The sequence below is a fragment of the Haemaphysalis longicornis genome, unplaced genomic scaffold (genome assembly GCF_048455015.1).
Source record: "Haemaphysalis longicornis isolate Haplotype H1 unplaced genomic scaffold, Haemaphysalis longicornis Haplotype H1 scaffold_10, whole genome shotgun sequence".
Classification (NCBI taxonomy): Eukaryota; Metazoa; Arthropoda; class Arachnida; order Ixodida; family Ixodidae; genus Haemaphysalis; species Haemaphysalis longicornis.
In genome coordinates, this window is record NW_027526204.1 from 102850448 (window position 1) to 102868306 (window position 17859).

Genomic DNA, 17859 nt, shown 5'->3' on the forward strand with positions numbered 1-17859 from the left:
TCGGCAATATAACTTACACGAATGCATAGCTGTGGACTGAGTGATACAACTTAAGAATGTTTGTACTAGGCTCGACAGTGATATGAACCCTCAGCCGGTAACACAAAAGCCCGTATAGGGCAAGTATAATTACAAAAATATCATAAATTTCACCCAAATGTTTTGCATTGTGTCCGCAAGGCGAGAGAAGCCTGCTTCAGGAAAAATGTCGGAATTGGGAATTTGGAATTGCTTTGTTGAAATTGTTACCCAGTTTAGGGGAGCAGAGTAAGTAAACCAGGAAAGATAATCACGAAGTGAACCGCAATTCAACCTTTACAGCGGAATTTCTGAAATTTTCATCGCAATTTCAAGAAAATTCTAGAGTCACCTAGCATACTCGGTTCACTTTGACAAAATATAATTGTCTGGACACATTTTGTTCTCCTCAAAGTTGCAGTCTTTGCTAGAGTCCAAAATACGGGTAACCGAACCGACCACTTCAGGAATAAAATTCTTCCATACACTACCAAAATGATGAGGCGCCTTTTACCCCCTTGAATTAAGAAACAACCCTCTGCAGCTCTCCAGCAAAGGCCGACAAGTTAGATCTAGAGAATGCATTTCATCCTTCAGGGTGGAATTGTGTTTCAAACACGCACAGAGACACACATTGGTATTTTGTGCGTGGTAATTACCGAAGTCAAAATAAAAGACTGAGAATGGTCGTACGCGCAAAAGTGACGCTTTGCTGGGTCACACCGCCTGTTCGTGATCTCAAACAGTAACATAGTTACGGAGAAAGACACGAAAAAACCATGTCGATAAAAATCTGGCGGCCGTTCGGTAATTGGGGTGTAATGCTTTAGCACTCAGTACAGAACAAGTCCAGCTGAGCTGTCTTCGTATCTTTTTTTCTCACTGGCTTTCTCAATTGTGTAATGCAGACGGCAGACAGTCACTGCCATAAGAGACGTAGTCACAATAATTTGTTCCTCTATAGTGGCTATTTGGCGACCACCAAGCCCTAATTACCGTGACCGTCATTGTACATCGTACACCTTGTGTTTGCTTAGAGAAAACGCAGACAGGCACATTCGCCTCACGAACGCTTCGCTAGTGTTACTGTACCGTCAGCTGCCTTAACTTTTCTTACGAGCTCGACCTCCAGAAGTACTCTCGGTTTTTGGGCTAAGCATTCCCAGCTAAGAATAAAAGCACCTCATAATGAACTGGTTGATAGCCGCTCAAGAGAAAAAACTGGCGAAGCTTGCGCTAATTCGCGCTAGGCTTGAATCAATGAAGGTGCAGGATTTATTTCTACATGAGCGCTGAAGGACACATCGCCACGCAAATATTACAGGTTTGAAATTGTTTATTTCGGTCTTCTGTCTTCGCTTTGCACTGTTCAAGTACCAGTAATCGTCATATGCAAAGATATCATCGTGTTCCTTATGCCAAGCATTGCATGGGCGGTAGTGCTTGACGACAACTGTGGCGCAGAAGCGGCGCGTACGTGCACGATGCATGCCCGGCATTCCTAAAGTCACGTCGAGGTTCCCTGGAGAAGTTGTTGCGCAGCTGTGCCATTGTTAATTGCTAGGAAACGCGAAGTGCTCCTCTGGGTCTTCGCCAGTTTCTCTGTTAAAGCCACTGCGCGAGCCGGGCACGCTCTTCAGATGCCGCTCGGCACACGCTTACGCACGCTCGGCACTTTCTTGGTATTTTTAACGTGATATGGTCACACAGTACGGAGAGCTAAAACCGCGCCCCTCTTACAAAGACAAAACACTTTTCAGTGATAAAGGAGGAAAAGGGGCGATAAAAAGGGGGCAAACCGCAAGTAGACACTTTAAAGTCATATTACGTTCTTGTGTACTGCGCTTGAGTTCACAAAGACACTATGATGAACCCAATAACTGTAGCACAGTTTATAACAATTTTCTAAAATGGACTGAGGGCACCATAAACATTGTCCAGTTTCTGAATTCTGACTAAGCGTTCCTCAAAAGGACAAAGTGAAGAAGGGGTCACCGTTTCGGTATAAAATAATTTGGAGGAGACCATTTTATAAATCAATGTGCATACTTCCTTTGAGTAGCAATGTGTAACTGTGATCTCTTTGAAAAAGTTCTTGCAAATTATTAGGGAGAGCATGGGAACCGAGCAGCTGATGTTGACCGTTAAAAACTTAGGGCACGTCCATATTATTTGATAGAGGTTAGTTCCCCAGCGCGACTGACAAAAGGAACAGTTGGGGGAGTGTCGACATGTGGATAGACCATTTATGTATTTTAACGGATTGCACCAGCGTAGGCCTAAATGGGCTTTCTAAAGCACAGCTTCCTGTTTTAGGCATTGTGTCAAGGACCTCGCAAGGTCCGTGCCGATATCTGGCGATGTCCGTGCGCAAGGGACGTTATGTGCGCACTGCATTGTACGCCATCTATCGAGAGCGGTGCACACTGTAGTACCATCCGCGCTATCTGCGGAGAGCACCGGTAACTGCACCAGCAAAGAGCGCGAATTTCAAAGGGCAGAAAACGCAAAAATAAAGAAAAAAACTCAACTATCTAACAATGATTCGCGGAAAAAGACGCCGTGAACGATGCCGAGGGTGCGAAGTACTGGGACGCGAATTGTCTTTTGTGTGGCGCTTGTCATGTACAGTGCATTTACTGCACCTCAAAATCATTTAAAACTCAGTGTGCATCAATCAGCACGCACATACGATGACGCTCATCACACAAGCAATACACAACTTGCGTCCAAGTGCTTCGCACGCTCGGCATCGTTCACGGCATGGAGATGTCTGATTTTTTTACACCAGCTGACGGAAGGAAATCAAAATTACCCATAAAGCATCTTTCATTTTTTTATTTTTATTGGAATGTTGTTTTCGTCAGTCAGCCTGGTATTTTTCACAGCATTTCCGCGTTACTCTGTCAGGAGTATGATGCGATAAAAATTTCAACCATAACACAAGCCGCGACCGCTCTTTTGAAACCTCGTACTAGAACGAGTCAACTAGTACGAGGTTTCAAAAGAGCGGTGGCGGCTTGTGTTAAGGTTGAAATTTTTATCGCATCACACTCGTGACAGAGTATAGCGGTACTGCTGTGAAAAATACCAGGCCGACTGACCAAAACAAAATTCCAAAGGAAATGAAAAAACGAAAGATGCTCCATGGGTAATTTTGATTCCCTTGTGGCAGCTGGTATAAAAACAATGCCCAAAACAGGAAGCTGTGCTCATACCCTCATTACGGTTCTAAACTGCAAGGACTGCCAAAAAATGCCACAGGTAACCATGCTTTCTTGCGGCGTTAGCGCAAGTAGACGCTAAAAGCTTATTTCCTAAGCTATTGCAGCATTGTTAAACCCGAGTTATATTACGGGGTTAGTTCAAGTAAACCTACAAAGTTTATTTGCTCACCTTTTAAGACTATGTTATTCGGGATATACAAAAGGCGATCGGCTTTGTTGGGTTTAAAATATTGTGTTTGATACACGTTCAATTCTGTAACGTAAAGTTGTACGCAATGGGGATCACTTTCTCGGCTGTTTGTAATTTAAGAGGCTGTTTCTACTTTCCAAAAGTGCCAGTTTTCCTTCAGTACAGACCTAAAAGAACGCGCTTATTCTTGCCGGACTGAAACATAATATATTTTTTCACGTTATTTCATGCACAGAGTTTTTGTTGAAGAATATTCATGTGCGTGTAAAAATAAGTAACGGATCTCCCATAATATTTAATAAAATTTTTATAAGACTAATAAAGAAAAGCAGCCCAATTCGGGCCACGTTAGCTGTCTTTTCTAATATAAACTATGAAGACATGACTACTGCAATATGTTAAATGCACGACATTATTACCGCTTCATATTCAAGCCCACAGCCGTCTGGAGACATATTTTCTGTGGTAAAGCGTAACATTTTAAGAAAGAATTAACGAGAGTGGTATACACCAGCGATCATTTATAAAGTGCCTCCGGGATGTTTAGAGTGCTAAACGTGCTCAGTGAACCCATAGGTTGAGCTCAATGGCACCCAAATGAGATACGAATTATTGTACGAAGTTAACAACAGGCGGTTCATGAAAGATAAGAGAAAATAATAATATTCTTTTTGCAAGTGTTTCAAAGTATGATCACTGGGTTGAGTGGACGCTCTTTTATAATTTGCTACTACTTCGTCGTACGTGTACGTATTTGAGAGCAGGCATGCATGTTTTGTAGGCGTTATTTTCCCCAATTGTTTATCAAACGAAGGGCGCCATAAGCGAGATTCCGGCGAGACTAAATAAATTGTTACATCTTAAGTTAACAGATCGAAAGTAGGCATACGTGATCCAGTATTGTAGCGTTTAGCTTGCGATGGTAAAGTGTAATTCAATGTCTCAGTGTTGATCTGTTTCTTATCCAAAGAAGTGTTTTCAAAATAGTGTAGTACGTACTTCTACCTACCGTAATTGTTCCAGCGTAAACAATTTTTCTACTGTTCAGTTTGAGTAACACCATTTTTTTTTTTGGGGGGGGGGGGGGCATTTGAAGAACAACACTAATAAAATACACATACTGTCGGACATATAAACAGCGCTGTTTTCACTTCCTAACTAGACTTTAGTCAAAGTGGTCGGGAACGCAAAAATGAAAATCTGTTTGCTCCAGGAAACAGTTGTCCTGGAGGAAGAGAAGATGGTGCTTAGGATTGATAGCGGTTTCGGTTTTACATACCTGAAAATGACATCCAGGAGTGAAAAGAGAAATATTTTAGATTTAATACTTCGTCCCACAGAAGAACGAAAATTCCCAGTGCATGGCCGAGGATGTGGTGATTGAAGACATGGTGCTGAAGTCTAGCGTACAAGAGTTGCCTATCCCGAAGATGGATTTCGCTACATTTTTGAGAACAAGGTTGAGGGAACATCCTGACGCCACGGCGCTGGTAAGTACCTGAAGATTGTGTGAAATTGCGTGTGCCGTAAATATCCCGCTCATTTTGTAAAACTATATAGGAAATATGAAATTCGGGTTCACGGTCAAATAAACAAAAACCTTTATGGCACTTCCTAATACAACAATATTCCGAAACATCGAAATTACAAACCGAAAGATGAGGCTGATTGAAATGTTATTTTAGTTCAAAAGCAGAAGCTTATTATTCCAGGCGGAAATCCGGGGTCTGGGGTAGACACAATGATGATGATTGTAGGTTTTAACGCACCGACGCAACGCAAGCAACGAGGCGCGCCGTATTGGAGGGCTCCGGATTAATTTTGGCCACCTGGAGATCTTTAACGTGCGCCGAAATCTCGTAGACAAGGAGGGGGGGCGTTTCTGCTTTTCGCCTCCATCAGAAAAGCGGCCGCCGCGGCCGAGAGTCGAACCCGCGACCCCATGCTCAGCAGCGGAACGCCTTCGCCACTGAGCCACCGAGGCGGGTGGAGCAGACACAATCGCCGACACACGAACCAGGAAGTTGTCTATGGTTAAAAAAATATAATTCGCTCAATAATGCTTTAAACCACGTCGAATTCCTTAAATACGATTTTCTCAACAAAATATCTAATTCAATTTAAACAAAAATAGGGTAAATTGTACAGTGGGTGCGATTCGATCCATGGTACTCCGGAATGTGACTCCCATACGGAACGCCTGTACCCACACACCTTTTTTTGGTTCCTATTGTATTTACACTAGACAAGTCAATAGTAGTGAAATACTATCGGTTAAACTGATTAAAAAGTTTAAAATAAACATGTAACGTATGCATCATTGCGAGGACAAGTAGCCGTTTCGTATCAGTGAATTAGTACTCTGCGTGAAATATTTCCTTGCGGTGAGGACAAGAAAGGTAGTGTTGCATACCACCATCATCGACCTCGAAAATGAATTCAGGTGCAATAGACCTGGTGAGATCATACCTCGCACGGTTCTACCTACGTACACAATGGAATCCTATACTTTCCAGAAAAACGACCGGGTCTTTCTTATAGGTACCCTGCAACTCATCCCAGAACTTATTTAAAGGCCATTGTGTAAATAGTGTACATAAATTGGTCACCATTTTTAATCACGTTTCGTATTATCTTTCCCTTGCCGTCGCGTAACATCTTTGGGGGAATGTGTGGGGTCACCCCCAACCTGGTACTAGCTTCGCCACGCCTCGAACCAGGAGCAGTCATGGAGGGTATGCGGGCCGTGTCGCACAGCCTGCGCCCCACCATGGCCTAAACTCTACCACGTCCACCGGCCGAAGAACTAAGCGCGTGACCGCCCCATTAAGACCAGTCGTGAGTAGGTGAGACGAGACAGAAGGTGCCGTGCCCTTAGCCTCCTCTCCCGATGTGCTTCGAACTGCCGCAGAGAGTCAGTGTAGCGGGATCAGGCATCACCAGTGGTGTGGTGGGGTCCGGTTTCTGGGCATCACATCACTCAATCTCATCGCACTCGTCACTGTGTTGCGGCTATGGCCAGGATGCTTGCATTCGGCCAGGCATAATGTCATGAGAAGACAAAGAGGGTAGTACAACACACCGCTGTGCTCTCAATCATTGACGGCGAAGATGTGTGGGCGCACAGAAGCTACGGGCTCTATGTTGGCCGCCACCAAATATTGTAAATAGATCGCTCATCATGTCTAGTCACTGTTCGTCCCACGTTTTGCTTTCCGGCACGTAACAGCTTTTACAGAGATAAAATAAAATAGGGGGTTTAAGGCCACATCTGCGCCGAAAGGGAAGACGGTAGGCAGCGAAGCAGAAGCACTGGCAAGCAGGCAGAACATGCCTCGCTCCCCGTGCTTGCCTTCCTTCATTTCTCACTCGTAGCATCGTGCCGCATACCGGAAAGGCATTGCAAAAGAGAAACCGTCATGTGACCTGCGCTAATAGGTTTTCACTATACCAGAACTACAGCACTACCCGTCTGCATGAAAGCCATCGTCCTCACGCTTTACCGACGGGTAACAAAACGGACGACAGAAAAAACAACAGCTTTGCTTAACACCACAGTTGTCCGAGGTGGAGTTCGAAGCGTGATAAGGCTTCATTCGTGCAACAACCGACAACCTCAGCTCCGGTAGTCGCCGTGGCGACCGAACTGTTGTCGCCATGGTGAGTGCCGTACCTTGTCCGTGTGATCTCGGCGACGAACCTCGGTCTACACAAACACACGTTCTCCTAGACGGCCGTTAAGTTCTGTGTGCCGGACGTTATACTGCCACGTACGATGGGCTTGTTGGTATTGAATACGCTGACATGCTATCTGGTGTGAGACTCCTGCACGCAGAATGATTTCTTCAGCCCTAAAAGTGCCATTGGCGCACTCTTTAGGAAGGAACTTTGTTCCGAGCATTGTGATGACATCCTATGGTAGACTAAAGAGAAAGGGGAAAGTGCGTACATTCTTCTGCCGCGGTTTTGTAAGCGAACGTCACATATGGAATTATATCCTCCCCGTTATGATGGTCTACATCAACGTACATTGAAAGCATATCTGCTATTGTCCTGTTTAACCGTTCGTTTATCCATTACCCTGGGGGTGATGCACGGTATTTTTAAAGCAACTGGTGCAGCCGACTTTCTGGACTTCATCAAGCGATTGGGCAGTGAAGGCAGTTCCTCTGTCACTTAAGACTACCGTCAGGGTACCATGGCAAAGTACTATGCTTTCAACAAAGAACTTCGCCGCATCTGTAGCAGCGCCCCGGGAAATAGCTTTCGTCACCTGATTGATAGCCCATCAAGTAACCAGTATAAAAATGGTCCACTTGTTACCAGAGGAGGACAGGGTAAAAAGACCGCAAAGTCCCCTGCCTACTTGCCGAAAGGGTACTTTTGGTGAATCTACTGGCTGCAGAAATCCCGCTGGCTTTGGCGGTGGTGTCTTGCCCCTCTTGCAGCCACAACATGTTTTAACGTACCGTTTCACGCTTTGGGTCAGCTTCAGCCAGTAATACTTGAGGTGTATACGTGTCGAGGTGTGGGAGAAGCCGAGATGACAGGAGGGCGGCTCGTTCTGACAAGCGCGAAGCATCTCCTCACGGAGTGTCTTAGGAGCAACAACTAGGTGCGTCGTCCCCGTGGGACCACAATTCACAAAATTCACAATGTTCACAACACAAAAGGATGCACGGCTTCGTGACCAAATTTCACGTAACAGGGAGTTCTGGCCTTCCAATTACTCGATTTGGGGACGAACCTGAACATCATCCCGCTGTTCTTGAGCCACAGCTACTGGGCTTAGGGAACCCAAAAAGACCCCATTGTGGTCTGCATCGGTTGAGCCCCGAGCAACAGGGACGTGTGACATACAGTCAGTTTTGCAGTGCTTACCGCCTGACTTGTACATTATTGTGACGTCTAACTCCTGGAATCTGAAGCTCCAGCAGGCCAGAGGCCATGAGGTATCTTTCAGATTCACCAGCAAAGATAAGGAGTGATGATCTGTTGCCACTCTTAAAAGCTGGAATTTGGTGACCACCCACTCGACTACTGAGCTTTCTTTTTCTGCTGTTGAGCAGTTGAGTTTGGCTCGTGAGAGCATTCAGCTGGCGCATGATTTTTCACGCTCGGCACCATCTTGATACTGTAAAGCACATCTCCCAGGTTGATATTGGTTGTATACGTGTGTGTTTCCCATTCTGTGTCTTCTTTTAGTGTTTTGTGTTCTGTAAGGCGTGTTTTGTAACCGATTTTTGAGCTCGTCAAGCGCTGCGCACTCTTTCGGGCCCCCACTAAACGTATGTCATTTCTGGCCAAGCGGGTTAAAGGCTCCGCTATTTTAGAAAAAATTTCTCCAAAAAGCGTCGATATTCTGAAAAAAAAACCCTAAAGCGGCGCATAGCTTTTTTGCCATTTGGAATGACAAATGCGACTACGCCCGTTCGGGATCAGGGCGTATGCTTCCCCAGGGACAATGTGACCTAGAAATGTCGGTTATTCATATCTGAAGTGGCACTTCTATGGTTTCAGAGAAGGCTGCTCAAAGCGGGTGCCTTCCGGAGTTGCTTGATGTCCAGATAAGTGCTTTTCGAACCTTTTTGGAAAACACCACAATGTCGTCTAGGTAAACAAGGCACGCCTGACATTCTAGGCCGGATAAAACAGCGTCCACCATTCGCGGGAACGTGGCAGGAGCGGTGTACAATCCGAATAGGAGGATTTTAAACTCGTAGAGCCCATCTGGACTAATAAACGTGTTTTTTTGCGGTGCCATTCATCTGCGAGTATCCACTGCGTAAGTCAACCGATAAGGGGAACCAAGCACGGCGGCGGTGATCTAAGGGGCGGTAGATACGGGGGAGAGGATACATGTCTTTTTTGTCACCTTGTGGAGTTTTCGGTAGCTCATAAAGAAACAAAGAGCATCGTTTTTCTTTTCCACGATGACTACAGGTGGCGCCAATGGCCTGGTTGGCCGTAGTATGACAATGTCTGTGGACATGTATTTTACCTGACGACGAATAGCATCCTGTACCTTTGCCGAAGTTCTGTACGGGCGGTAGTATAAAAGCCGCTGGTGTTAGTATGTTTTGATGCCTTGCTTTGCCGTTGTTACTCTGCGGTACTTTTGATAATGTAGCAAAGCAATCGCTAAAAGTGTCCATAATCTCTAGAAACTACGGGTGTTTTGCGCTGTCAGGTTGGGGTTCTCGTCAACCTTGGTAGTTTTTCGAGATAACTTAATGTGAGTCATTCGGCTATACTGTACATTTTGGAGCCTCCGCTGATTTCTTCGAAGTAGGCGACGGCTGTATTGGGTGGCAGATGCTGATCTTCTGCGCTGAAATTTCTCAAGAAAATTTCCCATGAGGTCAACCAGGCCGTGGGCGGCACGAATGTGCCGAGCGAGCAGTAGACAAACGTTTCGTTCCAGGATGCCACACGTTGCCGGGGGTGGCTTGCATTCAATGGTCGCAAACATGCTGCCTTGAGGCGGCAGCGTCCGTTCTCTTTTTAGAGTCGGATTTCCGGTCTTCGCTGAGAATTCTTGTCCTATAATGTCTGTGGAGCGTAAAGGGGGCGACCAGCTCTCGTGCGTTTATTACTGCCCCGCACTAACGAAAGAAGTCCAGGCAGAGTATAAGTTGCTTTGAACAGTCATGCAGTACAAGGAAGCAACTGGGAAAAGTCCAACCACGAATCTCATTCCTCATGGTACGCCTGTCAATAAGCATAGCGAGGTGACCGCCCGCAGCATGGATTGAAGAGAGAGAGAGAGAGAGAGAGAGAGAGAGAGAGAGAGAGAGAGAAGTGATTGGATGGAAGAAAGGAAAGGAAAGTGCACTGGGGATATTATTGAGCTCAGTAGGGAGCTCACCTGCATACAACCCAGTGCGGTGGGGAGGGGAAGAGGGGATAAAAGACTTGGGAGGAGGCTAGGGGTGGAATAGAAAAGGTGTGAAAGAGAAAGACAGGAAGAAAGGAGAGAGAGAGAGAGAGAAAGAGAGAAGAAAAAAAAAGAAAAGAGGGGGGGGGGGGCATTACATAAGCGACAGCGGCACAGTGTTGCAACCTTCCGAAACTTCGCTGAATCGGCGCTTGTGTGTTCAAGAGTGGTTACCGGATGGTTATCGCCGAATACTGAAATATCGGCGCAAGTTATTTTGTTTTCTTCAAAGTTCACATGTGGGTCGGGTGTGCTTGCAGAGTTCGTGTCCTCGGCAAAGGCTCTTCAATTTGATACGGAGTGGCCTCACCTCCGCAGGTTGCTGTCTTCCGTCGCCAAGATGTGGGGTAGGGGAAATTTTCCCAGTCTGACCAGCATTAAGAGAATCGCTGGGCCAGGAGTACAGTCGGAGTGAGGAAGACTTGCGTTGGTTTACAACTCGCGGAGTTTAGGAAAGCTTGTTGGCAGACAGGTACTCCTCAATTTCCAGTGGTCCTTCGCAATAGCACGGTCGCGCCACATCCGGTGAAAACGATTGAGCCCTGTTCGGCAAAAAAGGCACTGGCGGAGTACATGACCTGCTTCCCCACAATGGGAGCAGAGGGGCGGTTGTCCAATATGCGCCAAAAAAGCGCTTTTACTTTCAGGCGTCTTGGTTCGTAACAGGTCGCAGGGTTCAAAACCTGCTTAAATGGCTTTGGGGAGGAGGCGGAAAGACAGGTGCCACAGGAGCAGGAGTGCGCAGCACATCATTATAAGTTGTTAATGGGCGTCCAGGTGCCGGAGTATGCAGCACATACGTGTAGGCTGAAACGGGCCGCTCGACGTCAAGTGTGGGCGGTTCCACTGCTCAGCGAACTTCATCATGGATGATATCGACGATGGTAACAACGGTTGGCCGGTGCTCCCCTCCTCGTAGTAGCTGCAGGTCTTCACGGAGAATGTTACGCACAATTTCCCCGAGAGCTTTTACGTCGCAGAAAGGCGATCCCCAAGCGGCAACATTCACATTAACAGTGCTGCGTAGGGCGTGGCTACAACAAGCGCTTTATTGTGAATGCCTCTTGTACCGATTTCGGCTACCGTCGTAGGGGCTCCGAACAAGTCCGGCGGAAAGCTGTTCCTTGACACAACGCATTAGGTAGTGCACCTTCCCTGCTTCACTTATTCTGGGGTCAGCAGGCCTAAATAAGAGCAACATGTCTTCCAAAAAATGGCCACGACCTCGTCTGGCTGCCGAACACTGGACTGAACAGCACCCTGCGCATTCTCATTGCGCTCGTCACTGCTGTGTGTCACTAGCAACTGATGCCAAAACTTTTATAGCTTGCCAACGAGTACACATGATTTTCGAACCATGTTCGAGCGCATTCTTGGAGCGAGACGTTGACGTGCGGAGCTTGCTCTTGTCGTCCCATTCGTTAAATATGTCTGCATGATCGAAATGGTCCAGCCAGTCCTCCATGTCCCCAAATTTGTCTCTGTGAAGTAACCGTGGTGTGCGTGGTACGTGAAAACACCCGCAAGGTGTAGCCGCAGCACTGGGTCGGTTGTGGTTGTCATCACGGCCATTGTTGGTGTTAAAAGCAGGGCGAACTCTGGTTCAAGGCCTTGCAGGTGGTGGCTGGTTTTGTGGACGGGGGCTGTGTCCACTCCGCTCGATTTGAAGGCGATTATTCCTTCGAGGTCAAAGTGCATGCGCTGGTACCTCTGACCTCCACAAAATGTCACCGGTAAAATGAAATGAAAACGTTTAATGCATATTTACACCGGCAGAGAACACAGTAGACAGCGATGCAGCAGCCACGGCAAGCAGGCAGAACGCGTCTCGCTCTTCGTCTTGCGTTCGTTATTGTCGTACTTGTTACCCGTGGCTAATATACGAAGGGGCATTGCAACAGGGAAGCCACCCTGTGACTTGCGCTAGTAGGTTTCCACGATACCAGAACTGCGGTAATATCATTTAGGTAGTTACATAGAGTGGAAAATTTCAATAGGAGATGAAAGAATGTACAGTGTCGGGGCCTTTAGTCGAAGTCTCCGTTAGGGTGGCCGGCGGACTTCGCCCTTCCGCAAGCAATGGCTGAGTGTCCACGAAAAAGCAGGTCAGCTCACATTCCCACTACTCCCGTGATCGGTTGGGGATGGAGAAAAGATGTTGGTTTCACTTGAATTATGAGACAACGTGACATAGTTTGGCTGGGGCTTGGCAATGAACAAAGAGAGGGGTTATAGAGCGTGTACTGAATGTCGCGTACGCCTGTTGGATGTGAGTAGCTGTTTGTTAAGAGGTATTTCAGGAATATCTCTTCTGGTTTTGTGGCCTTATCGCTGACTGCAGGGTATAGTTGTCTTGTCGGTCGAGAGAGAGAGAGAGAGAGAGAGATAGTGTTGGGTGATATTAGCGTGTGTGAGTAGTGATTGCCCTGTCCGCTCCGACTCTTTTTGCTGTGCCCGGTGGGCGAGATCTCGGACCCAGATGTGAGCAGTCTGGTTACTGCTAATACCAAATCAGCCGGAGTCAAGCTGACAGTTAGGTGCTGTTTCAGGGGTCGTTGGAGTAGAACCCTGAGCGCTTGCTTTGGAATTCTACAGACGTGGTAAGCTCGGGAGCAGGCTTGACAATAGGTAGTAATTACGTTCGCCTTTTTGCGAGAGACGGAAATGGCAAAGTCTTGAAGGTTGGAGCAAAGTATGAGCTTATTGGAACCAGTCGAACACGAGCCCGAGGTGGCACGTAGCCCCGGACAGGAGCCATTAGGGGTCCCGGCTAACACAGCGCCTTCAAGGAACGTGCAAGCCGCGTCGTGTTTTAGCCACTCCATGTGGCTACTACCTACAAAAATCAGTTCCACCATCGACAGTTTTGTTAGATACTTTATTGAAAAACAAACTGCTTGATTGAGTTCACCATCTTCTATTGCGTAGAATTTTGAGCTGCGGCAGTTTTTTTTTTTTTTTGAAGACGAGACGATAACAGAACGCAACGCTTTTGGGCAGTAGAGGTTCTAAAAAAGTTAGCAGCAAAGTGTCATTTGCCTTCCTTAAAAACAGAAGGCGGTTAGCAGGATGGTGAACATTAACTGGAGGTAAACCAAACCCAGTCTCCTTAACCGGCCAAAACAGACAGGCTCTACTTGAACACTCGCACACTAATGACCAAATGCAAATGGCAAAAGCGGTCTATTCGCTGTACGTGAATAAGGGAACGAAGAAAGACTTGCAGCATCTACCACAGCTTTGCCAAAATAAAGAATAAAACTGTTTGCCATGCTTAAATACACCGACCCTGACAGAAACACAAAGTTGTCTGTTCTTAACACCTTGCTGTATCGGATTCTCGGTGCTCGTACGAGCCCGCACAGCCGTTACTTACAGTTCGTCATACCACCAGGACTACGTTGGTCTGCATGCCATAACGACCTTCAACGCAGTACGGTAGGCCTAATGTCATATTTTGAGCTTTGACACGATGAACCGGCACCCACTTGAAACGCGAAGCAGCAGGTATTGATTCACGCCGCAGACGCCAACTACAAACGTTAGGCCTACGGAGTGCATACGAGAATGTTGCTGCGGTTATTCCACAAAAGTCTTGCATACTCGCAGCATTGAATTTCCGAGACAAGGAATGCGTCAGGGCAAAGCTTCGCTTTTAACCCATCCTTAGGCGGAGGGGTGCACACGTATTACTGCAAACGAGCACACCTCTACCGAGCCAAGTAGCTTTTCGTGTTTGCGCCTGTAGAATACTTACAGGCTACTACTGGCTACACAGGCAAACATACTGGGCTACTAGTTGCTGATGGCTACACCCCTCGCTACACAAACTACTGGCATCGCCAGGGATCGAACCTCGGCCCGCATAGAGAAGAGGAGCGACAACCTGCCGTCTTACCGACTACGCTACGGCCAGTCGTGGAGAGTGGAGATTCAAACGTGGTTTGGATTCAGCGTTTCGGAAGGGTGGAGGGCGCTCTTTGGCGGGGAGGCATTAAACAAGAATTAGGGACTGGACTGGACTGGACTGGAAAGGACTTTATTCACATCGATCCTGCAGTGGGCGGGGGTTTGTTATGACCCTCGTCCCGACGTGGCCGGTCGTCGCATCTTCTTCGCTACCCTAATAGGCGCAGGCCCCTTTACGGAGTCCGTGCTTTTCGAGTGCAGTGAAGACCTGCTGGATGGCCCACTCTTGCTTCGTCTTGTCTCTTGATTCGATGGCTTCCTGTAGTTGTGCCGGGTAATCTTCGAAGCTGGCGCCTTCTGGGTCGGTGGCGCAGTCCCACATAATGTGCCACCGGTTGGCCGGCCCCTTTTCGCATACCTCGCATAGGCTGCTTGTGTACTCCTCTGGGTACATGTGGTGTAGTGCCGCCGGCGACGTGACCGACGCCGTCTGTAGCTGTCTGAGAATCGTCGCCTCTTCGCGGCTCAGGGCCCGATGGGGCGGGGGATATTCTCTTCTGGACAGTCGCGCGTTTTTTAATACTTCACCGTAACCTCGGGCCCTATCTTTGGTCTCTGTCCACCATTCCCACTCGGGGCGGCTTTCCACTCTGGGGGCGCGGTGTGTTAGTGCGCGCGCCTCCCTGTGGGCCGTCTCGTTGTGGTTCGGTGCGTGCGACGAGCATTCACCCGCGTGCGCCGGAATCCACCTGACTTCCACTCGCCGGCCTTCTCGGGTACCCGAATTCTTGATGATCTTGATTGCTTTGCTGCTTACGCGTCCGTTCGCCAGGTTTCGGACGGCTTCTTGGGAGTCACTCAATATTGTGTCGCAGTCGGTTTCGGTCATTGCCAGAGCTATGGCGATTTCCTCGGCCTCCGTGGCGTTCTCGCACCTTGCGCTCGCTGCCGTGGCTATTCTTCCTGTTCTTGCATTGATCGTGACCGCGACGTATCTGCCTTTGCCGTAGTCCGCCGCGTCGACGTATCTCGTTCTCGGGTCGTCGCCGTGTTGTTCGACGATGTACTTGGCCCTCGCTCTTCTCCTTTCTCGGTTGTATTCTGGGTGTACATTCGTCGGTATGGGGCTCACGCGTATGTTTGCGCGCGTATCTGGGTCGAGTTCTTGCAGTTGTCTTCCCATGGCTCGGTGTCCTTGGCCCAGTGTCTCAAGAATGGTTCTGCCTGTCTTGGTTGACGATAGCCGCTCTCGCTGCGCCTCCAGTTGCGCCTCGATGAGCTCATCGACCGTGTTGTGGGTGCCTAGTTGCAGGAGTCTTCTTGTACTCGTTGACTCGCTCAAACCCAGCGCTCGCTTGTGCATCCTCCGTATCATGACGTCGATTTTGGCCTTTTCAGTCTGTGTCCACTGGTGGTACGCGACCGTGTAGGCGACGTGGCTTATTGCGAAGGACTGCACCAGTCTCGACAACGCCTCCTCACGCATGCCCGTATTCTTGGTGGACACTCGCTGTAGCAGTCGCATCGTGCTGGCCGTCTTGGTTGCCAGCTTTCTCATGAGGTTTTCCTTGTTGCCTTTGCCGTTGATGAACATGCCCAGCACCCTGATCTCCTGCACTTCTGGGATTCGTTGGCCCGTCTTTGTGATTATTTCTAGGCGGTCACATTCCCTCGGGGGCGGTGTTTGTTTGCCCGGCTTGCGGGGGGAGTACGTCAGGAGCTCTGACTTGGCCGGTGAGCACTCTAAGCCCGTCCCTTCCAAGCTGTTCTCGATGGCCGTGATCGCCTTCTGAATTCTTCTTTCGATGCCCGCGTCCGTACCACCGGCCGTCCATAGGGTAATATCGTCTGCATAGACGGTGTGTCGGACGCCCTTGACTTCCGCCACTGCTTTGGCTACGCGGATCATTACGATGTTGAAAAGTAGCGGCGAGATTACCGACCCCTGGGGGGTTCCCACGCCGCTCGCGTCCTGTTCTGGTATTACAATTTCTCCCGCCCGGAGCTCGATCTTGCGGCCCGTCAGGAAGTCTTCTATGTACTTGTAGCTGCGCTCTCCCATATTGAGCCTCGAAACTTGCGCCAGTATGGCCGAGTGTTTTACTCGGTCAAAGGCGCTTTGTATGTCCAGTCCCAGTATCACTTTAGTGTCTCTGGTTTCGTTTTCGATGATTTCCTGTTTCAGCTGCAGCATGGCATCTTGGGTGCTTAAGCCTCTTCGGAATCCAATCATTGAGTCCGGGTACAGCCCCTCTTCTTCTAAATAATCCTGCCACCTGTTCGCCAGCACGTGCTCGAAGACTTTCCCCACGCACGATGTCAACGATATGGGTCGCAGGTTTTCGATGCTCGGTGGTTTGCCCGGTTTCGGGATGAGCACCGTTCTAGCCGTTTTCCACTGCATCGGTAGTTTGCCGCTCTGCCAGCACTTGTTGTAGTATTTCATCAGTGCTTCTATCGATGAGTCGTCGAGATTCCTCAGGGCCTTGTTAGAGATCCCGTCTGGACCCGCCGCCGATCTGCTGTTCAGCTCTCGTATGGCTTGCGTTACTTCCGGCGTCGTGATCTCTCTGTCCAGTTTTTCATTCGGGGCTCCTGCGTATCCCGGGTGTTTCTCGGTCTCCGTTTGCGGCATGTACTTGGTTTTGAGCTTCTTGATCAGCTCTTCCTTGCCTAGGGACTTTTCAGCTTCGTGCATGACTTGGGCCATGCGGTTCTGCTGATACGACTTAGTTTTTGTTTCGTCTAGTAGGTGTCTGATCAGGGACCAGGCTTTGCTCTGGTGCAGGCTGCCGTCGATGCGGTTGCATACTTCGTCCCATTGCTGCCTGCATAGCAGCGCACTGTGCTTCTCGATGGACCGGTTCAGCTCGGTTACCTTCTTGCGTAGTTTGCGGTTCCACCGCTGCTTTTTCCAGCGCTCCTTGATTGATTTCCTTGCGTCGATTAGGTGCGCCAAGCGACTGTCCACGCACGGGACGCTCTCGTTCGTCGCTATCTTTTTGGTCGCCTCTTGTATCCCCTTCCTTAGCTCGGTCGTCCAAGCTTCGATGTCTTCGATGTCCGTCTGTCCCGGGCCGTTTCTTCTCTGCAGACGGAAGGCGTCCCAGTCGGTCCATTTGTGTTCGATTGTGCGTCCCCCTTCGTTCTTCAGCTCGATCTCCAGTATGTAGTGGTCGCTCCCCAGGTCTTCCCTGGTGTTGCGCCACGTGACTTCCCCTACGTTTTTGACGAAAGTCAGGTCCGGTGTGGAGTCCCGCTGGGTCGACGTCGGGGCCGTTCTCGTAGGCTGTTTGTGGTTCGTGATTAGGGTGTACCCTTGCTCCGTTGCCTCGTGCATTAGGTCTCTGCCCTTGGCCGTGTCTCTGCTGTAGCCCCACGCCTGGTGCGGTGCGTTGAAATCGCCTCCCACCACCATCGGTGCGGCTCCTCTGGCCAAGTTGTTCGTCGCTCTCAGAATGATCTTGAACTTTTGGCAGTAGTCCTTTGGGTTGCTGTAGACGTTCGTTATGTAGAGTCCCCGCTTACAACCTTTTCCCGGGGCGATTTCGATGCAGACGAGTTCGCACTTGGTTTTT

At 48.7% G+C, this 17859-nt stretch overlaps 1 protein-coding gene across 2 annotated transcripts in view; it reads left to right on the forward strand.

Annotated features, from left to right (window-relative positions):
* The first annotated feature begins 3217 nt into the window (after positions 1-3217).
* Positions 3218-17859, forward strand: part of LOC144158992 (luciferin 4-monooxygenase-like) — a 40166-nt gene continuing 25524 nt past the window's right edge. For both annotated transcript variants that reach the window (XM_077690212.1, XM_077690213.1), the window contains exons 1-2: positions 3218-3282; positions 4776-4925. In XM_077690212.1, the coding sequence (XP_077546338.1) occupies positions 3274-3282; positions 4776-4925 (159 nt within the window). In that variant the 5' untranslated portion in view covers positions 3218-3273. The remainder of the gene's footprint in view (positions 3283-4775; positions 4926-17859) is intronic.